This window comes from Peromyscus maniculatus, chromosome 20 (assembly GCF_049852395.1).
Source record: "Peromyscus maniculatus bairdii isolate BWxNUB_F1_BW_parent chromosome 20, HU_Pman_BW_mat_3.1, whole genome shotgun sequence".
In the NCBI taxonomy this organism is placed as follows: Eukaryota; Metazoa; Chordata; class Mammalia; order Rodentia; family Cricetidae; genus Peromyscus; species Peromyscus maniculatus.
The window spans coordinates 19,273,941-19,299,389 of NC_134871.1; the positions used below are offsets into that span (position 1 = coordinate 19,273,941).

A 25,449-nucleotide genomic window follows, 5' to 3' on the forward strand; every position below is an offset into this window, starting at 1 on the left:
TCTGTTTCCTATGAATTACGAAGCATCCTCTGGATTCTCTTCTAATCCCAAGGAAAGAAAATTTTGTGAACATCTGAACAAAATAACTCACTGTAAATAAAGAACAGAAATCCTCAGTGTTCCTAAGTGGAAATTTATAAATTACTACTATTAACAACGTACTTAAAATTCTTGGCAGGAAGTTATTTTAAAAAATAAAAGGGAACCAAGGTAAGTAAGTACCTACAGGAAGACCTAAATTACTTATTACATAAATACAATTGCAGAAGTAAATTCTTATCTAGTCACTGTGAAGAGGACATCAGAGGGAGAAAAGGTAATGGGACAATGTGCAGGCACTAGGTTCTTTATGGCAAACATAAATGTTTCATTAAGCTGGAAATGCAGTTAGTAGGTTTGTATACACAAAAAGTCTATCTTCATGCTCACAGATCAGTGGTGGAAAACAGTCTTCACATGGACAGAGTTAGTTCACAGAAGATAGAAATTTCTGTTCATGACTCAGGAGAGAATAAAATGAAAATACCTATAACATAGAAGATTAGATGAACCATCGAAGATAATTTACTGGTACAAAGGATTATTAAAACAGTTCAAAGTGGCTGATAATGAGGACAGTTGTCAGTTTTCACCACAACCCCCGACAGATGGTGAATCAACAGCCCTGACTAGACAGCTGCCTAGTACTTAGGTTCAGTCTTTCCTAACCTATTTAGATATACAAAATGCTGTCGAAGGCAGAATAATAGCTGTGTACCACACAAAGAAGAAGAAGAAAGTGTACTGAGGAGGTGACTGCATGAGAACTGTAATCATTTTATTCCTAAGGATAGTTTAGATTTTCCTTTCATCCCCAAAACTAAGTAGATCCCAGTGAAAACAGTATCTTTCATTGATATTTCCATGATCCTAAATATATTTTATGTGGCTGGGCAATGGTGGTGTATGCCTTTAAGCCCAGCACTTGGGAGGCAGAGGCAGGCAGATCTCTGTGAGTTTGAGGCCAGCCCTGGTCTACAGAGCGAGATCCAGGACAGGCACCAAAACTACACAGAGAAACCCTGTCTCAAAAATATATATATATATGGGTGTGTGTGTATGTGTGTGTATACACATGTATGTGTGTGTGTGTGTATATATACAATTTACAACTAAAAGTTTTAATAAACGTAATGTGTAAAAAGGTTAACTCTAAATGTTCAGCCCATATTACCTTCAAAACATTTTATAGATAAAAATGTATACAACAACCAAAAATTTCATAGAGACATCAGCAACTTTAGAGAATGACATAATTTAAGCAAGACTTATATTTGAACAATTTGAAAGAATAAAACAGGCCACAAATTCTAGCCTGTCACTATAAAACATTGAAAGTAACTTGTTTCTGCAAGCTATAAATTTTGTAAATTTCTCATCACCAGTGATAAGAATTTAGCTGACATATGAGCTCTACAACATACTAATTACAATATAACAAAAGAAGCCTGAATTTTCATTCATAAGTTTAATAAATCATGGTTTATTTAATAAGGTGTATGGAGGAGTGATAAGAAGACTGATATACAATCAATAAGTCTTAAATCTCTTTTCCATGGATGCCCTCCATCTCCCTGCTTAAAAGTACAAGGCAAACAGAGGTTTATTTGAACACATTCATTATAACTGAAATCTTCAGAGAAATTAGAATGCAAATAGCACTAGGCATTTAGTAAATAAGTCACAAGCCAAAAAGTTCAACTGTACAGTTTTGAAATCTAATGTCAAAGAGTTTCTGAAACCTTAAGACTGAGTGATCTGCAATGTTTCCAACATGTCTTCAACTGCCTTAAGAGAGTATTTGGTTTCCTTCTTACTTCGACCTGCAAACTAATTAAAGAGAAAAAAACAGTTCTGTTAGTATCAATATCACTGGAAAGTTCAAACATCACATTCATCTTCATACTGCTAATAAAAATATTATTGTATCATTTGTGTGCAATCACATGTGTTTTTTAATATAACAAATTCAAGAGTTTTACAGACATTTGCATTAGGGTTTCTCTTCAGTTGAAGTGTACAAATATTTCACTACATACTTGGGCAGTTTAAGCTGATTTTAATTAGTATGATAACCTATAAAAGCTTAGACTGGATTTGAAAACTACCCTAGAGTCAGACTCTAAAGCATTTATGAACCACTGCACAACTTAAATGAAGTTTAAGCATACACATATAGAGAAAAAAAGTTGATATCTACTTGTCTACCACACAAACAGAAGTTTGGAATTTCAAGCAAGTGTTATATAAATGAAAGGACTTTAATTAAACATTTAAAGGTAAAGGTGTACATACTTTAGCATTATTTAGAATAGGTCATATTTTTAATCTGAGATTTGTTAGTTAACTGGATGATACACTTCTTGTTTATTGAGATTAGATTTTATCATAAAAGCCAAAAATAGTATATCAAGTTTTAGGTTTATGTATACAAAATCAAATTCATAATATATTAAATCCAAAACTCGTGCACTTAAATCACTGAGGGATCACTGCCGAATACCCCATGCTGATTTCAAAATGAGTTTCTAACTGTGCTGACAATCACCATCATTTACATCAGCCTGATTTAACATAATAGATTTATCAGATAAATGAGTGTTACCTGTGAGGGTGGGGGAAAGTTTATTCTATCTATAGTACTTATTTTCCCATGGTGAAAGTACTGATTTCTACCACATTTTCCAGCAACTACCTTATGACTTACTATTTGTTTATTTCTTCTGGAATTAACTGAATTTGGTAAACTACTCATGACCTGCCCAGAAAGATGGACTGAGCAGCACAGGTGACGGGGGCACAGGCTTCATGACTGGTCCCCTCTGACCTGACTGTGCTCACACAAGGAACTCCTACAGCAGTAGTGCTGCAGCCCAGTGTCTATTTGACAGAGGAGACAATAAAAGAGCATCTTAGACAAGGTACAGGAAACGCAAGACACCTTGCCTTCCATAAGAAGTCAGCTTAAGGGAGGGAAATGTTAAAAATAGCAGTTATGTTTATGAATTATGGTAACATTATATTTCTGAAAATAATTTCTCTTAGCAATTGAAGATTACAAGGAAGGCATGCCTCTCACTCTATTGTCCAGTCATTAGATTTAACTTGGTGGGGTTTAGCAAGCACAGAAAGGCTTTTCTTTTACTGCTTACTCAGTGTAAACAGGAATGGCTCTAGTCACAAAATTTATGGACTAATTTTGAGAAAAAGCCTTGATGGGGAGGGGGAAAGGGTATAAAACAATTGTTCTCATTTATTATTCTACAATTATCCAAATTTCTTAAGAGCAAAGTGAAAATAAAAATTTTGTGATGCCTTAAAATCTATTTTTCAAAATAGGATTTTTTAAATTTATATATAAATATAATTTTAAAAGTAAAAGTATAGTTTTTCAAAGTCAGCTAATAAAAAATACACACATAAGACAGTGTCACCACTGACAACCACTACAACGTAGGAAAAACCAAGCTACCTTATTTGTGTCGAAAGATAGCTCAAAAGTACAAATATAAATCCATCATTTCAAGTTCTTCCTGACATGCAATTATTTAGTCTATTCCAGAATTATATTGCAATTGAACCAATTAAGCCAGGATCTCATTTTTTCCTCAAATCATGATTTAATTTTCCATTTTCCAAAAGGACAGTCATAGATCCACTTTTACAGTCATAACAGCATATGGATTGCTGACAGACAAATTTAACAGTGTATGGAAGAAGCGTTGATCTGGAAAATTGCCAGCAGGCTTACAATAAACTTCCTGAACACTAAACCAGTGTCTGGTCTACTCAACATGCTAGACCAATTACCTAGTTAAAGAGCACACAGTGGCCACATTTTGTTTCGTTAGGGGTAAACAAACAAAAACTGCTGATAAAACCCCATTGTATCAAATTTATAAATATGTAGAAAAACACTGCAGTAACAAATATATACTTAATGCTTTACACTGTTTTATGTCTTGATACAAGTCCCTAAATTCTCAAATGGATTTTAAAGATTTATCTACTTATACTTGCTTGAGCAAACTATTCATGCCTGTCTTGTGGATCTTAATACAGTAACAACAAAACTTAGCAGAAAGAAAACAGAAACAACCAAACAATAAAACACTTCATTCTCAAATGCACAGCCAGTGATGTATCCATTGTAATACCAGTGACACACTGTCCTGGTGTGTTACCCAGTAAGAGGGAGACACTGAGCCAGACATGGGGATGTATATCTGTACTCCTAACACTGTGGAGGCTGAATCAGGAGGACTGTCACACAGTCAAGGCCACAGCCTGGGTTTCACCAGGCCAGTAGGAGCTACAAAGGAAAATCCAGATCTCCCATTCCCGATAAAAAAACAAAACAAAAACACATCTCATTAGATACTACGGAATTTATAGTTCCAAACCCAAAGGCTCAAGCACATAAGCAACTCTCTCAGAGCTCTTTCTAAGGAACAGTGAGAATTACAAGACTTTATAAAAATAAAATGGATCTAGTAACATTGTAAATGAGGAAAGGAGATAGTGAGCTAACAGAGGAAGGAAGGAGTGAGGACAGTAGAGGAAGGAGGAAATGAATATAGAAGGGCAGATGTTACCAAGAACAGGGGTTAGGTCTATGAACAATGGCTTACAACACCAAAATCATGTCAGTTGGTAAAGTGGCTCTCCTAAAGTAGGGGAAACATGTTTGCTTAAAATCCAGGAGGCTTTTTGTCACTGAAAAGATAAGGCAGGGGAGTCCAAAGAAATCAGATTCTTTAGTTTAATGAGTATAGAATATTTTACATGTAAAATGAAGAAACAAGAGGGGATAAATGTGATATCCATTACTTACATGAGACTATAACTGAAGAGGGTGTTAAAAACTATGACAGCACCTATCTTTGTCAGAGGCATCATATGTGACTTAAGAACAGCAAACTGGAAGGTATCAGAGTTCCTGGGTTGACAACAGATGTCATTTAACCAATGCGTCACCTGAGGAGATTATTTAGTCTTTCTGTACTGGAACTTTCTCATCTGTAAATCAGGAGAGCTGGGGATTCAGCTCAATGGTATGTAATTCATCAACACTGTGTAGGCAGTATACGTCTGAGTCAGATTCTGAACCCAGAAAATATGGATCTACCACCTCTGGTTTTTCTTTTTACTGTATCAAACTAATTTTATGGAACAAGACTCATGACATATAATACAGACATGAACAAAAAATACTAGACACCCACATGGGTAAAAACTGACTCCTACTTCCTATCTAAGTAAAACCTTCCCAGTGGCTGGTGACTTAAATGGGAAGTAAAAGATACAAGGGTATCTCCCTTGACCTTGTAGTATCTACAAAGTTTTTATCTGTGTGTGGATAAGTATCCACAGAACACACAGAGCAAAAAGCAAAAAGGAAATGATTAGTGAATTTGAACACATTTAACTTCAGAACTTCAATTTGTCATTTGAAAGAGAAAATAAGTTGTTAGAAATATTTGCAATAAGCAGTTATAAATATTTGTCATACATACATCCAAAAGGGGACATAAAAAATTAAGTCATATTAACAGATAAAAAGACAGAGCTTATGAAAGAAGATATCCAAGTAGACAAGAAACGTATGAAAATGTTCAAACTCACTGCACATAAGGGAAATAAAGCATTAAAAACATGAACTAACACTATGTACACACCAGAATAAGCTGTTGATAAGATGACAATGCTCTAAAAGTATGGATGGGAGTAAATAATAATTTAGAAAATTGTCTCCCCTAAAAAATATACATGTATTCTAAGTCAGTGTTACCAAATATATAGATGCACCAGATATACACATGTGCATAGAACAGCAAATTAAGTGTAGAATTATTAATATCCCCCAAACAATAAATAAACTGCACATAACAATTATCAAAAGTAAGAGACTCCAGCACAATAAAAATAAATAAACTGCAGACATACGTAAAGGTAACCTCAAACCTACCAGTGAGTAAAATAGAAAAGGCAAATGAATAAAATATAACTCCAGAACCTAGGAGGGATGAGTCAGTCCTCTTGAAAAAGACAGAAGGAATGAAAACTGGGAGGACCTACTATGACATAATGTGTGCACTTACTAGCCTAACATTCGTATTCTGTATTGTCCAATGAAATGCCTCTTTATAACTTGTGTTCTTGTTTCCACAAATGGAATAATTTAATAACAGCTGATTTAAAAAAATGTATTCATGCCACGTCAAAAGATCAATTTCTGGGTAGCTAGTTGTTTCTAATAAAAATCTAAATAATCATATATTGTACACACCATTAGCTTGTGCTCTTATATTGCTCCTATCTTTACAATACACACATACACACATGCATACACACACATACACACACACACACACACACACACACAGAAGAGATCTGGGCTATGCCAACTACATTTAAAGAAACACAGACTAGCTATTTATAAGTATTCTGGGTCATAATATGCTAACAGAACTGAGATTTTCTATAGTACATAATATACATAAATAAAGGTTATCTTTAATGGTATAATTAGGGGGCACTGAACTTTTTTTTTAATACTTCCAATCTTCTCCAACTAAGGAATGCTAAAACAACACTAAGAACAAATAAACACAAGAGAAAATCAAATGACATGTTTCAAAAACCTCATTCATAAGCAGTTTTCTAAACATTCCAATGTGATCATGTGGCCAATGGTGGCAGGATCTGTAAAAGAGAACTAGCTCTATCTTGGAATAAGATGAAGAGAAGAGAATCTAAGAACTTACAATAAATTAAAAATGAAAAAATTACAAACATTAGTCCCCCAAAGAGTAAGACTGGAGCTGATGAATCTGCAGATACCAAAAGAAGCTGGAAAGCATCTTCACAACCTCCAAATCATAGGCATGTCAGAAAGTTGCATGTAAATGTAATTAAAGAAATTTAACAATATATGACTTCAAACATTCAGCCAATACCTCTGCTTCCTGAAGCATAAACATTTCAAAGCACAAAGAAAAAATACCAAAATCCAAAATCCAACTCAATAGGACAGAAACATGGAAGTAGAGGAAGAAACGGCAGAAAGAAACTAAGGTGGGTCGAACTGCAAAAGCAAACCCACAGTCGACAGCACAGAACATTCAGGCTCTGTGAACAGCAGAGACCTGAGCATTGCAGCCCCACGGAGTTCTGTGGACACTAACAGGACTGCAGGCAGCAGATCCAAGCCAGTTCTAACCGTGACAAAGACCAGACACAGAGTGTTACAGAGGAGTTCTCTGCAACAAGGAGGGAAGACAGAAGAGACAAGTCAGGACACCACCCCCATCACAACCCCAACTCCATCCCACATACATTTCCTAACAGCCTAGGACCTCCTTCCAATGTGGAAAACAAGAATGTGAACAAACTCTGTTAAAAACTACAGAATAACAGAAAAAGAAGAAAAAAAAAATGAATAAGAGGCAGGGAAAGGAAAAGTGATGTATTTATTACTGGAGTCCTGAAAAAGTATATTTGAGCAAGGAGGAAAGAAATCTTAATTCAAAAAGTATCTTTTTTCAAATAACAGGACTGAATCCTGTAAACAAGTGTTCTGTGCATTTAGAAATACTGATCCAAAAACAATCAACAAAATATATCACAGACCACTGAATTTAAAGATAAAGAAAAGTTTCCTTTGTGCAACCAAGCAAAAGTCTAATTCACTTATGAGAGAAAGTTGGGATGACATTAGATTTCTGGACAACATTCTATCATAAGCCACTGGGAAGATATGGTTAAAACACATAAGTAAATGTAAGCTTAAAAGTGTATAAACTGCCAAACTGTCCTGTTTAAAAAAAAAAAAAAAAAGGCAGGTTCCCCTAGAACACCAACAACCAGAGCTGTGTGATACAAGCTCTGAAGGTGGCACAGGCAGTGAGGGCTGGGAGGGCTGGCTAGTTCACCAGCAGGCCTTTCTTTTGCCTCTCTTTACTTCCTGAGGCACTACAGTCAAAATGCATTCTCACATCCAGTATGGCTCTAAGCTGCATCCTCTAGTTTCACTTCTGGGTTTTATAATTCCTTCATATTTAAAGAATGAGATTTACAAATTAAAGGTTAATTATATCACAGAACTAATAGATTACTTTGTGGGGGAAAGGTTATAAAGGAAGCATCTGATAAAGGCCCAAGACATTAATAAAAACTTCCAATAATAGACATTTGGCTTTGTAGTTTCCAGAGAGCAAAGTGACAAAGAACTCTATCAAGTAATCTACATAACAAACTGTCACCACTAACCTGGTAAGCCCTGTTTATTTGACTGGCGGCCCAACTGGCATATTTGATGTTGTCCTTTTTCATTTTCGCACTGGCTTTTGGATTCGAAGCAATATGACTGGCAGACTGAAAACAAAAAAGAAACTCAGAAACAAAGTTCCTTTCTAGTTAAGATAATAAAAAACATGTAAGAGTCATAGCTGCAGAGAGCTGATAACAAGTTTTAAAATACTGAAGCAAAACAATTTTAAAATAAAAATAATGTTGAATGAAATTAATGCTCAAAATTGGAATATAATTTAAAATACAGCATAATCCAAAATAATGAGACAAAGCACATTTTAAAGTATATCTAAAATTATTTAATTATATAGCTACATCTGCTCTTAAAGGTAAAAATTTCTGTCACTATAGAAACGTACTTTATGAACCACAGTATTTTACTTAGGATGTTGTTATTTCTTGCTACTGAAAAATATGAAACCCCCAATATCACATTATCAAATATTAACAGAAAGAACCTCAAAAACAATTTAGCACAACTTCCTACATTAATAGGAGAAAATATATTCAGGCCAATAGAAATAATCCAACTTGACCAAAACAAGTTAATGGAGGTCTGACGTAAGAGGATACTTATCACTAATCGCTTTGTCATTACACTAGAGACCTTTCCAATTATATTCTACAGAACTAAAAAGTCACTACAGCTTGATCTACCTTTAAAAACAATGCAGTTTAATGAGGGATTCTTAGTGTAATATCTACAAAACAACCGATAAACCTCTAAAATAACAGACTGGATTTAAAATATATCTCTGTATTTCTGGGAAGAGGAAGGCTGAACTTTGGTCCTATTCTTAAATATACCTTATTCTTTATAAGGATCTGTCTATGAGACTCAGGAAAGGTGAAGTTTTTCTTCTATAGCTGGTCTCCTTCACAATTTTTCTACTCACTCCTCTGCAGTCAGTGGATTATCTGTATTCTTGTATCAATTATTACCACATTTTTGGTATGAAAACAGGTAATGCAGTGGTTGAAAGACTAATCAAATGCGGGGCCTGGAATGCCAGCTTAACACAGGAACTTTACGGTCAGCTTTGAGTAAATTAATTATGTTTGTATTTCAGTTGCACTATTTGTGAATTTCAGGTAGCAATTAGAGTAGGTATTTAAATAGCTGATGTGACTGTCTATTGATTTAAAATAAAAACTAGAACTCAGAGCAATGTCCAGCACACAAGATGCTCTATATGAGCAAATAATTCTTAGGAAAAGCCGTCATGGAGCTTTAAAGATGGCCATTTGATTTATTAGATACTGCTAAAAATCATGCACCTCTAAGCCACTCTAATTGTTTATGGAAGAATCGAAGAGTTTTCTTCAAATAATTTTGAGGCATATTTTACTCATATTTCTTTCCTAAAAATTATTTCATTTGTTTCTTCTAAGCACTCTATTTTCAATCAATTCTCTTTCACTGGCTTCAACAAGATGTTCATCAAAGAGTCACTAAAAAAGACTAGCATAACAACGTTGACAACACTAATTGGCTCAGCGGATATTTTAAAAGAGTACACGAATTTGAGAGGGGAAGATGAGGGGAAGGATATACAAGGAATTGGGAGGGAGGAGAAGGAGAATTTTATCAAAACATTATATTCATGTTTGAAATTCTCAAATGAGAAATTTTCCAAAAGAAGGAAAACAAGAGGTAAATCACAATTTAAAGAATTGAGAGACCAGTTAATTTCCCTAGCCTTTCTGATTGCAGTAAGGTGCTTGTTTTAAAAACATTCTAAAGCTTGGCAAATCTTCCTGCTTCCCATAGCTCTTGCTAATTGATGTTTTTAAGCTCTTCATGGGGCATGCATAAATGATAACTATATAATCCAACAAATAATTCTCAAACTGTTTTCTCACACTTTTAAAATATTTAAAATTTGATATACTATAGATTTTAATTCCTAATACTTTTTATTAGCATAGCTTATACCTTTTATATTTATAATTAGGAAAGAAGTCTAATAACACTGGGTACACGCCCAAGAATAAGAAACAAATGCACAATATATATTACACTTTAACAATACTGCTCAATTCTGATATGCCAAATCCATCTCAAATGAAATATCAAAGAGCAAAGATGTACGAACAATCACAGTTAGAGCTGCTTTGCACTTCTTGTTCATAATTAACTATGCTCATCAACAGAGTACAAAAAGCAAGCAGGGAGAGATTCAGATGTTTCAATGCCAGGCTCGGTAGAGTTACGTTGAACACGCACATCAACTCACCATGTACAGCCCAAACAGAGCTCTCATGTTTCGATTGTTGAGTTTCAGTGCCTGTGCAAAATACTTTCTTGAAAGCTCGAGGTTTTCAAGTCCACCTTGGGTGTATTTGACCTGTTAAAAGTTGCAGATTGCTGAAACCTGTTTATTTTACTACTTTGAAATGTAGCATGTTCCATCATACCTAGGCATTAAGTAATGAGAACAGATATTCTGTAAACAAATGCAACATGCTCAAAGAATTCACCTTAAGATAGTTAATCTAAAATTTAAAACACACCCTTGCCCTTGCCAAACTATTCTCTGCTATGAACATTAAGATCACAGAGTAGCTCTTAAAACCAAAAGGTTGCCACACTAAAATGCATAGCACAATTTTTGTTTCAATGGCCTTGCTACTGCACAACTGTATTTTCTATTACCTGTATTATAAATCTAGACTCCAAATATGAATTCTCTATTTCACATCTGTACTTTAATAATAAAAGCAATAGTCTTTTTATATTCTTTTATATTGAGTTCTTTATAACCCTACAGCATTCAGTTATACCGTGATTCCTAATACTGTGCAAATTAAATACATAGTTCCTATATCTCATGAATTTTCTAGAATACGTATTTAAAAGCCATCCTCTTTATAAATGTCTTAGAAGCAATTAAATATTGACAACTGTGATGTAACTGATTCATAGTTAGGAAAGAACAACATAAATACTGTATAAAACTATGAAGAATTTCAGTTTATCTGGAATTTTTAATTGAAAAGTTAGTATTTCAATTCATTATTTAAATTTTTTAACCTGTATTCCCTCACCACTCATTAGATGTTATAAAATGTTGACTAGCTCGTCTATCATGAGGAAAAAGACTTAGTACCAGAACCTAATGACAGACAAAGGCCGCAAAGGTCAGCTCAGTGCTGTCCCCCAGCACTTACTTCCGCGTACTGCTGACAGTATAAGTGGTTGTGCGGGTTAGTCATCATTAGCTCCTCTAAGCAGAAGGCTGCCTTGGCATAGCTGAAAAATAGTAATGGCATACAGCAATTTTAAGTCAAAAATTTTCTTACACATACCTTAAAATAATTTTAAAACCTTAGTGACAGATATTTATTTTTAAAACTATTTAAACAGATTTAAAGCATTTATTAATTTAAAATATCTAGACTTTTATTGAAATGAATAAACAAAGCTATGTTTAAATCTGAAAGTAATATATGAATCATCAACGGCTACTACTTTTCTAAAAGTTGAATCATTACTGTGGTACCTACACACCAGTAACACAGGCTCCCACCCTTAGAGTTCTACACAACACAACTTCTGTAAATCCAGTGATCATTCACTATTGATGTTTAAACAGCTAAAGCAGCAGAAGAAAATATAGCATTTAACAAAATACTGTCTAATTGCTACACAACCTTCAATATATCCCATAACAAAGACTTTTCATAAGTTTATATTCAAATATCAAATCAAAATAAAATTAGTGTTTCTAAAGCTACCGATAATAGACCAAGTTGGACCTGATATGCCGTCCACTACTACTAAATCAAGTGGTGCTGAAAACCTACAGGGAGAGCTGCCAGGGGTATTCTAAAACAGCTTTTAGACCATGTGATTATAATTCACCTTAATAATTTTATATGTTTAAAGCTATGTAACCATCCTCTCTATTTATGGAAAATCCTAAAGAACACTTAGCTGTTGCTAGATTTATTCCCAGTAAGGAGGCTACCCTACTCAACAGAACAAAGTTATTCTTAGTGTTTGTTATCAATATGCAGATATTAACATTTGGGATCTTTTCTGAAATATACATAGTTGAAATCCACACCTACACAGATAGGAATAAGTAATTTCATTAAGTGTCATTATGCCCTGCACAACTCAAAATATTTAAGTGTATTTATTAACCCATTTTATCTTACCAAAACCCAAAAAAGTCGAGAATTAATGTTATGATTCTCTAGCAGAGAACAGAGTTAGAAGGTCAACTCTAACCCAGGCTGCACCACTGCAGAGAGCCACGACACACCAGTGCCCGTCTTGCCTGTGTACATCTCCACACACCACCATGAAAAACTGTGTTGATAACAGCAATGAAATTGTCAGTGGGCACAGCAGTCAAACACAAAGGGACCAAGGAACTAAATTAATCCAGGAAACTCCCCCAAATCACAGTTTAGATTTCTGGAGGATCTTACAGGTTCCTACCCAACGTCTGCAGCTTTTCAGCTCTTCTTATCTTTATACCTAAAACTTAGCATTCATTTTTGAAAAGGTATCCATTAAATAAGTAGTTGAATAAACGACTAAATATGAATCTAAAACAAAACCACAGATGACTCATCTAATATCTACTTAACCAAAAAATTAAGGAGAATGAAGTCTCTATCTCAGACATTCAATATCTAAAAATGTTCCTTTATTTAAGATGTCATCAAAAATTCAAACTAAGTTTAAGATAAACTGTCTTTACAAGATTTAAGTGGGTTTTGATGCAGCCTATAACAAGGTAAAACAGAGAACACTGAAGTTAAGTGGGTGGAATTTTCAGCAAATTTGATGGTGACTTAGGTTTTATGGAGTTTCTAAGTTTTCGGCATTAGGTATATCTTTACCTTGAAAAAATAAGATTTCCTTGATAATTTGAAATTTAAAAAGCACTTTTAGTTAGGAATTTTCAAAAGGTACAAAGAAATTGTAAATGACTGCCCCTCCCCCTTTTAAAATAAAATCTAATGTTAGTATTTATAATAAACACTAGACATCAAGTTTTCTTTTGAAATATTGTATATAGGATCAGGATCTATCCCTGGTGCATGAGATGGCTTTCTGGAGACCACCACCTATGGTGGGAAGACTTGCTCAGCCTTGATGCAGGGGAAGGGGCTTGGTCCTCCCTCAACTGAATGTACCAGGCTCTGCTGACTCCCCATGAGAGGCCTTATCTTTTTGGAAGAGGAAATGGGGGGTGGGATGCGGGGCAAAGGCTGGGGGGAGGGGAGGGGAGACAGGGGGATCTGTGGTTGGTATGTAAAATGAATAAAAAATTTCTTAATGAGTAAAATAAGAAAGAAAGAAAAGAAATATTGTGTGTGGTCTTATCCTGAGCATACGTAGGCCTATATACATTTACTCCGAACACAATTCCTTTACCCTGGAAAGAGATTCTAGCACAACACAGGATGGAAGAATGGCTCTTGGATGTAATATGCATTCTACATGACAGCTATGACTTAGATTCTAGATGCCACATTCACTAACATCATGAACATGATTCCCACAGTCCTTTGTACAGACGTGGGCAAAGGCAACATACAAATGCCTCACTCGTTCTGTTTCATTTCTGGTGTCATCTGCATGTAATATTGAGAACAAAGTTAACTATTCACAAAATTAAGAAAATGTGCATAGGAATCTAATTCTATTCTTTCAAAAGGAAGGACAGCTACAATGTGATAGTCTTCAGACTCAGAGCTAAAAGGAAAAAAAGAAGTAGACCCTCACACCCTATATGGAGGATGGGGCTAATGCTATGATATTTGTAAACCTCCACTAGGACTCGGCAGTAATCCTTTCACACTGGGATTTCCTCTTGTCACGACAGCAATAAAAAAGCTAACAAAAACATTAAATATCCAATAACCAAGTTCCTACAGCATTCAACATTCTTGATTAAACTTAGTTTTTAACCCAGGCAACAGAACACTTCTGCTCTGGAGAGTTGATTTTCTTGGGCCTGAGACTAATAAATGCATACAATTGACTGAATTTTTAAACAGCAGGGAGCATAATACTCTTTGTATATGAGAACAATTTGAACTCTAAAATTCACAATTTTGATTCCCTAAAAGTAATAGCTTAGTAAAAAGCCTTTCAGATTCCAAAGGAGCCCATTTGTATTTGAAATAAAAGTTTGTCTTCTGAACAAAAATAATTTAGTAAAATCAAATGACCCAGCTACAAGCTACTCACATATTATAACTAGCAATTTCATTTATTATTTTTCACTTATTTGCTCATTTAATTAGTTCCTCCTCATCTACAACAACAGGTGATTGACTTCATTCCAATCTTCTGGAAATGAGTCTAATGAACTTTACAATTTCATTCTTAAAATTTTATGTGTTTTTAACAACTTACTCATGTTCATTGATATAAAGTTCTGCAAGTTCATGCCAGGCTTCTTGGTCTCCAACAAATCTGATAGGAAGAAATAAGGACAAAAAAAAAATGTGCAAATGTTCTATAAATGAACAAACTAGAGAATCAAATGCAAATTCCATTTTAATTAAAAAAGATTTATCAGAATAACAAAACACAATCCTCTTGTAAAACACTCACTGTTCCAGATACTCATTCAGCTCTCGAATGGCCTCCACATTTTTCCCCTGGGCTTTTCGAATGGCAATCTTACGCTTTCTTGCAGCCTATGGGTTGACATTAATAAAGGATTAGGTCCTCATGAGTCCCTGGGCTTTGTAAAGAAAGTAATTTGACTGTGCAAATTATTATCTCAATGCCAGTGAAATTCCACTGTGGAAGAACTGCTTGGAGAGAGTTTATAAACATCCCCATGACATCCCACTGGGGAATTCAGACATTCCTCCAACAATCCCACATGCTTTACTTTTGATGCATGCAAAAACGTATGCATCATTTCATCCAAATAAATAACCATCCAGAGTCCTGTAATTACAAGCCAGCAGGGGATCTTAATCTCTACCCAACTTAATGTTCTTTACTCTGTCTCATTCGTAGGATCGCTATCTTAAGAGGCAGTGGAGATTGGAAGTGGTGGGGGTTGGGGGGGAAATCACACAATTGACACTTGAATGTCATTATACAAAACTGGCTTCTGACAACTTTTTCACTATTCTAAGAGAAAAGCAAATTACTTATGAATCTTTAAAAAGAATAAAATATGCCTTGATAAAAATACTTTATAATAAAAATTATTTAAAACTTACATTTAAAAAATGGTAAGTATAGAAATAAATGTTACTAATATATGCATTCTTCAAATAACTATTAAATAACTATTGTTTGCCAGGAATTGTGCCAGACAATGAAATGATAAAAATAACGAGGAAATAAATCATTTCTTTTGGAGTTATATCATGAGAAATATGCAGTTAAGAGTGATGACAGAGATCTCTAGGATGTCAAGGCAAAAGAGAGGAGATCCCAATAAACTATGGTACAGTGGGAGGGGTGAAAAGGAAGGAAGCAAAGAAGAATCTAGTGTAGACACCCACACCGAAATACAGAGGATAGGCAGCCAAAAGAAAGCAAGCCAGGGAGCTATGCGTGGGACACTGCACCCTGGCAGGAACACATTAGCAAAGGCAGGAGAAAGAGCACCACTCTAAGTTCAAGACCACAGTAAGCTGCCAGGAACAGACAGCACTGTTTAAAGGATTACATGTGTATCACCTATAACTCTGCTAAATTCAAATACAGGATAAACAAAATAAAATATGACTAGGGACAAGTAGACCTTATTTACTATGAACATGATTTATTGCTTTATAGAATACATTTCCCACAAGATACAGACAGAAAGGGGAAATGGATGAAGCCTCTTTAAACTACTAGGAGTGACTAATAGTGGGATGGGCGCTCATTGGTTTGGCTCTGAAAAAGATAGGGTTTAATTAGAGGAAACTCAATATCAAACCTAAGAAAAATATAATGATGATAACATTTTAGTAATGACTAAAATAAAAATAAGAAAACAGATCCTTGATTATTCAGCTTATGCTAAAGGACCAGCACACAAAGCCACACAGTACACACATTCAATTGCTTAGTTTTTCTTGGGGTTTGAAGAGATTTGCTTTATTAGGTAAAACAAAGGCATCAAAATAAGTTTAAAATTTAGAAAATATCAAGAATTCACAAGTTAAAGTTAAAGCTTTGAAAGTAAATCAAATTCTAAAGTCATTAGAAAAATATCACACTTAATGTGGGAATCTTAACTCAGGTACTGAAAGGGAGCATAACCTAACGTGTTCTGTCTTTCTCTCATCTCTGCTCCCTATCTCTCTCTGCCTGTTTTTTTGAGACAAGAGTCTCATTATCTAGCCCAGGTTAGCCCTGAATTCATCCTCCTTCTTCAGTCTCCCAAATCCTGACATTATAAGACTACACTACCACGCCTGGATAAGAAACTGATTTCTTCAAGGAGACAAAATACCTTTAAATAAAAAAAAAAACTAGCATTATCTGAAACACAATTAAATTTGAAATAAAATTTAGCCCTTTTTTTCATTTTTTCACAACACTTTTTTGCTACCTCCACTTCCCTCCAAACGCCAATATAAAGTGACTGACAGAGTATGAGAATATCAAGGGATAACTGCTACTTTCCTCAAACCTTTGTCAATGAGTAGTATCTATGTTTCAAGCCTGACCACAACCTCTATTAAGATCTTTAAGGACTGGCACAGATTTGCTTTGCTCATTTAAACCTTGACCCAATCCATACAGGATAGGTATCAAAGAAGGTACAACACTACTACACAAATAGAGTGAAAACTTACTGAAAATATTGGAGTCAAAAGCTACAAATTAGACAGTCCAAGAACAAATAAGAATGGCAAATAATACACTTAGGCTTATAGGAAAAGGTGTTGTATATACAGGCATAAACACAGTGATGTGGCATGAGTCTCAGGAAAGGTGTTCTGAAAACACCTAATGATGCTGTAACTTGTTCTCAGTTATTTGACTACAGAACCATTACTCTACTGTTGAGAACACTAACACCTTTCATCATGTACAGAATAATTTGTAAAGTTCTACTCTAGAATGATCCAAAGAGAATTAATTTCAATATTTAAAAATTATTTACTTGTTGGGATTATAATATAAACACACACACACACACACACACACACACACACACACACACACACACACCTTTTCATCCCTCCAAACCATCTCATAGATAAGTATGAAGTAGGTGATTCATTTCTGGTCAAAATGGAGTAGAAGGCACAAGATTTAATTTCCTGCCTGAAAACAGCCAAAGAACTGGACTAAATACATGGAATAAGTATTTTTAATATACAGAAGGACATCAGGTACTAAAGACTGATTCCTAAGAAGTGGGAAACAAGATAGGTGTTACATTTATTATCCTCCCTAACTATTCTGAGAGAGATTTTAAAGGCTGCTGAATATAGATGAAAAATCAGAGGGACCAGAGGAATGCACAGGTTCAAAGGAAGGAGCTAAGACTCCACAAAGAGCAAACATGGTGGAGTCCATGAGAGAGAACCGCAGAGGGAAAACAAGGACAAGCATGAGCGGCTGCAGAGGCGCCCTGTAAGCACTTAGCTTAGCACGTTAGTTCACACCAGTGGGCACAAAAAGCACAGCCAGGCAGACAACCAGGAGGAAGGCACAGGGTAAAGAGTAGATTAGCACACTATCAGACTAAATCCTGGTATAAAATGTTCATCCACTGTCAGTTTGTATTTCTTGCACGTCCCTTTTCTCATCTAGTAATACGTAACAATTTTCTGAATTTTCCTAAACTGTTTATTTGGATAAATCTTGGCAGAAGTCAATTTAAGTCTTAAAATAAAATGTGTTCTATATCTTCTAAGTGATTTCAATATCCAGATTAAAATTTCTAATATAAAAAAGGAAACTTTAAAACATACTCTTTTTTGCTGTAGAATCATAAAGAGAAAGCTATTCAAGTCTTAAAATCGAATATACATTCTATCATATATAAAATATTCCATGAGCTGTACTAACAAGAGTGTTTCACAGCTAAGAGGGGAAGTGAAGTACATGTCAGTGTCCTCATTCACACTGAACAGTACTGGACACTGACAGAGCATGCAGATACACAAGGAAGACAGAAAGCAGCTGCCTCACATATTTTACAACTGGAAAGAACCTGAAAAATAGGCAGTGATAATTAAATCTCTTCATTTTATATAAACAAGAGCCAGTCTCAACTTACACAGCAAAGCTTAAGGCTCCTGCACACTTTCACTCTGCTGTTCTGCAGTGTCTTGTTCTCTGGACACTTAGCACTCAGCTGTCCAGTTGCAATTCACAAATTCTATCCCAGAGTCAAACAATACATCTCCAGAGAGCCACAGAGACTGTGGGTTTTGAATGATTACCAAGCAACCAGAATAAGGGTCAAGGAAAGGCTTCTCTTGGCTTTTGAATGCTATTCAGAGCATATAAAAATGTATGTAAAGAAAAGATCTTTACTTTTCTATCGTGACTTCCTAGTATAAAATTCATGCTCAGAAATAGGAAAGGATAAAAGGCCTGCCTTCATATACACTCCACAGTAGCAATGGAGGTCTAGTTGAATGACATTTGCAGAATGAAATTTCTGTAGGAAAGACAAAGTGGAATCCCAACTCTATTCATCGCCGTGGCTTATTTGATCATGATCAAGGGCTGTCTCTAGACTCCAACTGCCATTTCAAAGTTTGCGACTTACTAGTGCATGATGCTGGCTAGGTCTCTTAACTTCTCTATAAGCTGGTCCCCTTGTAAATAAAGATAGGAAGATCTGGCACATTATAAAATTACAGTGATAATTATCAGATATTAGTCTCCTGTCACTCCTATTCACTATCACACCTTGCTTGGCAGAAAGTTATAGCTTTATTCGAAGTTGGTGGTAGAGTAGAAAATATAACATAAGCTATTCTAAACATACATACCTCACTTACGTCAGAATAACAAAACCAGAACACATTAAATAAATAATAACTTTTTTTGTCCTCATAAGGATTAGAATTTTAGGGCCTAGAAAGAAGACTCAGTAATTAAGTGTACTTGCAGATCTTCCAGAGGACTTGAGTTCAGTTCCCAGCACTCATATCAGGTGGCTCACAACCACTTGTACCTCCAGCTACAGTAATTGTAATCTTAATTCTTAAAAATTAAAAATGAACCTTTAAAAAAGATAGAATTTTAGCTTGTACTAACTCCAATAATTTATCCCTTAACCTCAATCAATATTCTGAATTAACAATCTGAACACATTATAAAATACAATAATAGTTCTGAAGAAACTATTTGCAACAGTGGAAACTACTGAAAAATACAACAGATCCCAAACAATTTACTCTACTGCTCAAAAATGAACAGGCCAACAACACGTCCTATATCCAATTCTGTTTTCTTCGATAGAAACCAAATAAAAAAGATTTAACACCTGGTTTCAGAGAATTGACTCTTCTGGGCTAAATCTATTTAGCAAATATAATATACATAGTTCTGCATCCTCAATAGGACATATAAGATATTCTCATTCTTACTGACATAATAAAAAAGAAAGTGGACAAAGGAGAGCCAAATTTGGGGTGAATACAATTTGAACAGAAATGTTCCTGTAAGTTTTTCCAATAAAAACTACAGAGAAGCTATGTACAGATACAGGAAGATGAAAAGTTCAAGGCACCTTGCACCACAAAGTGAGCACCAGGTCAATCCATATCACTGTCCTGGCTAGTTTTGTGTCAACTCGACACAAACAAGAGTCATCAGAGAGGAGGGGCCTCAACTGAGAAAATGCCTCCATAAAGTCTGGCTGTCGGCAAGCCTGCAAGGGCAGTTCTGAATTAGTGATTGATGGGAGGTCTCAGTCCACTGTGGTAGAGCCACTCCAGGGCTGGTGTCCTGGGTTCTATAAGAAAGGCTGAAAGAGCCACGAGGAGCAAGACAGTAAGTAGCACTCCTTCATGGCCTCTGCATCAGCTCCTACGTCCAGGTTCCTGCCTTATTTGAGTTCCTGTCCTGACTTCCTTCAGTGATGAACAGTGAGGTAGAAGTACAAGCCAAATAAACTCTTTCCTCCCCAAGTTGCTTTTGGTCATGGTGCTTCATCACAGCAATGGCACAATTTAACACAGAGACTCTATCTAAAAAATATTTAAAAAAAAACAAACAACATACACGCCCATATAAATTGCTTTAAATTTTAAAAGATTATGAATAAATCTTCATCAAATTTGTTCCGGGTTCTCTAAAAAACTTATACACAATTGGCAATCTTTGAGAAAAATAACCACTAGAAATGGATTAAAAGATTACTGTGTTCCACCCAGTAAAACATAATCTCAGATGCCCTGAACTCAAGATTTCAGGGCCCAGAAAGGAAAGAAAAGTTGCTTAGCAAAGAGAAAGGAGTACCCAGTTCTCCAGGCACAAAGAAAGTGTGACTTCAAAGTATCCCCACAAGGCACAGAGGCAATCTATCTATTTCCAAAATAAAACGTAAAGTACTTGATCATCATCATCAACAACACACACACACACAGAGAGACAGAGACAGAGAGACAGAGAAAGGAAGGAGAGAGATACATGTATACAGCTTGTTTGTTCATTAAAAAAAAATCTTTGAAAGCAAACCATAGTAAATCAACAGTATGCCCAAGGGAAGGAGGACTTGAACTCAGGACTGACTTATTTTTTCCCCATGTATCATTTTTTACTATCTATAATTTTTAACGTGAGTATCTAAAACTTTTTTTAAAAAAATTGCACAAATTTTAAAAATTAGAAAAGAAGAAATTACTCCTTTTCATGACCTCCTCAAAACTCTGAAAACTTAATTCTAAGCATCATATTCTTCCCTTCCTAAGGAAGGCTTGCTTTAATGTGAAACCTTGTGCCATTCCTTGGGATTTAACATATTTCTCCACCTCACTGCCTTTGTCTTATCTAAACCGCACTCATTCCTTACAGCCTCTGAAGGTCAAAACTCAGAGAGAAAGTCACAAAAGAATCAAAACTGAAAAAATCAATTTCAAGGTCCAAAAGATGCTTGTCATATAATGAACCTCCTAAAAAACATAGACAAGGCACCCTTCTGTCTGGTCTCGAGTATAAACACTCAGTGTTTCTGAATGAATGTGTGTGAATGAGGAGGGTCTTTAAACCTGGATGTACAGATCCATTTCTTCATTAAACACAGAAGCACAAGACAAAGGGGTCAGATGATCACTGTTAGACAATGCCGGACTTTAATCTTTGAAGTTATGCCTCGAATTTGCTTTAGAAGAAGAAACAGAGATGCCTTCAACACAGTAACTCAACTGTTTAATACTAAACTCAAGTCTTCTATTAGATATGTCAGTTTTAAATTCTGAATGGCTTTGTGTCTTCCCTCTCAATGCCTAATATACTGCTTCCTTCCTAAGGGTAAAAGAACAGAGCTGGCCTTTATTGCTATATCACAAACATTTTGGTGGCTCATGAGAAATACTCAGTAGTAAGTATTTAGGAAACAAAGGAGGAGATTGAGAAGATCTGATTATATTTCATAACCAATAATACCTTTGAGAAACCTGAATCCAGTCACCTTGTTCAACATGTCTAACACTTGGATCTACTTGCTACCTGCTCACTCATACTCTAAAAGAAATAAGGTGGATTTCTCTTTTAGCCAGTCTTAAAAACCACAAAGATCCATAACATATGAAAAGCAAGACAAAGTCACATTAAAGTATAAACTACCTAACTCTTTCTCATCTGTTGTCTTGATGAAAACAAGGCCGTCACAAGTACTCTACCACTAAGTGAAGTACTTTATTAAAAATATCCCCACTGAAACCAAAACAGAAGTAACATGTTTGACTCCAAGAAAACTAATTATTAGCTATTCATATTAACCTACATGTGAAAAGCATAGGAAACTCAGAAACTTGGTTTTACTTTTTTCAATATATGGCTAAATGGCAAAGGAGACTAGTAAATCCTTATGAGTAAATACATGAGAAAATACTTAGAAATAGAAGAGTGGTCCTTTATAATTTATTTTATGTGTATAGGTGTTTTGTCTGTGTGCCACGCATGTCTGCGTATCATGTATATGTCTGGTGCCTGCACAAGTCAGAAGAGGGCATCAGATCCCCTGGCACTGGAGTTACACATGGTTGTGAGCCACTACGTGGTACTGGGAATTGAACCTGGGTCCTCTGGAAGAGCATCCAGTACACTTAACTGCTGAGCCATCTCTCTAATCCTAAGTGGTATTTTTTGTCTTTTTTTTTTTCAGAGCTGAGGATCGAACCCAGGGCCTTGCACTTGCTAGGCAAGCACTCTACCACTGAGGTAAATCCCCAACCTCCTAAGAGGTACTTTTTAAAAGTAACTTGTTCTAAGGCACATGACAAGCTATTGAGATAGCTAAAATTAGAAAGTGATTTTAAAATTAATTAGTAAAGTGCTGTGGGATGGTCTGTATGTCAAATTACTCTGATTGGTCAATAAATAAAACACTGATTGGCCAGTGGCTAGGCAGGAAGTATAGGCGGGACTAACAGAGAGGAGAAAAGAAAGAACAGGAAGGCGGAAGGAGTCAGTGCCAGCCGCCACCATGACAAACAGCATGTGAAACTGCCGGTAAGCCACAAGCCACGTGGCAAGGTATAGATTTATAGAAATTGATTAATTTAAGCTATAAGAACAGTTAGCAAGAAGCCTGCCACGGCCATACAGTTTGTAAGCAATATAAGTCTCTGTGTTTACTTGGTTGGGTCTGAGCAGCTGTGGGACTGGCGGGTGACAGAGATTTGTCCTGACTGTGGGCAAGGCAGGAAAACTCTAGCTACATTTATATTAGTAGTATCTAGACAAACTGATAGACATTATTTCTTAATTTGCTCTCTGTAAGAGAAAGGCTTATCATGATCTGAACTTTTCCCAAAGCTTTCTACATTCTGAAAAACATTACCAAGAAAGGAAATGTTTCCACTCAAATATTGACAATAATAAAAAATAAAAAATAAAAAAAATAAAAAGCAAATCAAAACTCCTTAAAAGTCTCTATGGGAAATTTCCCTATGATAACACTAACAGTAGGAATCTAGCACCCATGAGGCATTGCAGCTACTGTAACACTCTGTATCACCAGATGACAAAAGCAGTGAGCAGAAATGGGGGTTTATGATGAATCCTATACAAAAGTGCTTTAGGAATCCATTAGATACTTTCTGTTATTTATTATTAAATTATTTATTGTTAAATAATTTCCAATGTTAACATCAATAATTTCTTTAAGATGAATTGCCACTGTTCTTTTCTTTTCTTTTTTTGGTTTTTCAAGGCAGGGTTTCTCTGTGTAGTTTTGGTCCCTGTTCTTGAACTCACTCTGTAGACCAAGCTGGCCTCTAACCCAGAGATCTGCCTTCCTTTACCTCCAAAGTTCTGGGATTAAAGGCCTGTGCCACCACTGCCCAGTGCCACTGTTGTTCAGTTAAATATTTTGGCATCATAAAATCTATAAAAATATATCACATGATCTTTTTTAATGCAACTTTTAAAGATATACTTGCCAAGGAGAAAACTTTTCTTAAGTTACCATGTGTGAACATAACAATCTTTCCTTTTATAAAAAGAAAATCTGGTGTTTGCTTAATAATTTCAAAAATGGGGCTAGAGAAATGTGTCGTCCTTTATCAGTACTGGTTTCTCTTCCAGAGGACCCAGCTTTGATTCCCAGCACCATATGGAGGCTCACAAACTCTAATTCCAGTTCCAAGGATATAACATTCTCTTCTGGCCTCCACAGGCACTGAACACAAATTGTGCACAGATTTACATGTGGGCAAAACACCCATACCATAAAAGTAAAACAATTTTTAAAACATTTTTAAATTCTAAAAATGTTTCCTTTCTGTAGTTATAAGTATACTGCAATATAGAAAGACATAAAGATGACTATTGTCTTTAACTCCCCTAGACTTTCCATATAGTGAAAGACTGAGGCAAGCTATGATGCCAGCATATTAAATTAAACATTATCACATTAAAAAAGACAACTAGGGAATTTTAAAACAAATAATTATTGACATCTTAATGTAATTTTAATTCAAGCATTAAACATGAAAAAAGCAAAAATGAAATTAAATAAATAGCTGCAGTAACTCCATATAACAATCACTGAGATGACACCTTTCATTTTTAATTAGGATAACTAAAACATATCCACACACACTAAATGAACTGGTACTTTATAAAACTTTATAACATGGAAAAAGCCCTGCTGGGTTTTTATCCTCTCACCAAGTTTTAAGTAATTTTCTAAATAAGACAAAAGTGAAATCTTATTGAAGAGTATCAAATATCTTTAAAATAAAACATTGCTCACCTAAACTATATATATATAAAAGAAAAAGGAACAAGCTCTTTCAGTATTTCCTCAACTAATTCATTTTATTCTTAATTTTTAAGTCACTTTCAGGACAATGTACAAACTTACAGTGTTAGTTGGATCTTCTTGCAAAATTCGATCATACAGCTGTATAGCATCATCATATCTATTTAAAAAGAAAGATATATCAAGAATCATGACCTTAAAATGTCATAAATCCAGGAAACTATTAAATAGGGCTTCATCTTCATTCATAACTGCTATGCAAGTTTTCCTATTTTCATTTGACAGTGAACATTTAGTCTATTTTTAAGAAAACAAAAATCATAAAGTCTTTACAGAAAACCCTTCTACAAAAACATTAATTTCATCTAAATACAAAGGTAAGAACTAGCAACCAAGGTTAAAAAAAATAGCTTTTTTTTCTTTTAGTTTGGCTACTGAGGCATTAGTTATAAACTGCAGCAGAGTACATGGAAATGGGATAGCTGAGAAACTGAAGGTAGCAAACAGGCCATCAGTTACATCTTGGAGGTAAAGGGAAAAGATTTAAAACCAACAGCAGATGCAGATACTGCAGACACACCGGTATTAGCAGACTGAATGTGTGTGAGCACCATACACACAAACATATTCAAGGCTCCATGTGGAAAGCAGACAAAGCGTAAAACAGATGAGAGATACAAACACTCATTTCTGTGTTTCTGAAGATTAG

General features: G+C 35.2%; 1 protein-coding gene across 2 annotated transcripts in view; it reads right to left on the reverse strand.

The window, feature by feature from the left end:
* Positions 1–1,504: 1,504 nt before the first annotated feature.
* The window catches only part of Emc2 (ER membrane protein complex subunit 2), a 34,362-nt gene continuing 10,417 nt past the window's right edge, over positions 1,505–25,449 (reverse strand). For both annotated transcript variants that reach the window (XM_006978710.4, XM_076555798.1), the window contains exons 5-11: positions 24,843–24,900; positions 14,936–15,021; positions 14,735–14,794; positions 11,524–11,605; positions 10,590–10,700; positions 8,311–8,415; positions 1,505–1,869 (exon numbers count right to left, since the gene is read on the reverse strand). In XM_006978710.4, the coding sequence (XP_006978772.1) occupies positions 1,783–1,869; positions 8,311–8,415; positions 10,590–10,700; positions 11,524–11,605; positions 14,735–14,794; positions 14,936–15,021; positions 24,843–24,900 (589 nt within the window). In that variant the 3' untranslated portion in view covers positions 1,505–1,782. The remainder of the gene's footprint in view (positions 1,870–8,310; positions 8,416–10,589; positions 10,701–11,523; positions 11,606–14,734; positions 14,795–14,935; positions 15,022–24,842; positions 24,901–25,449) is intronic.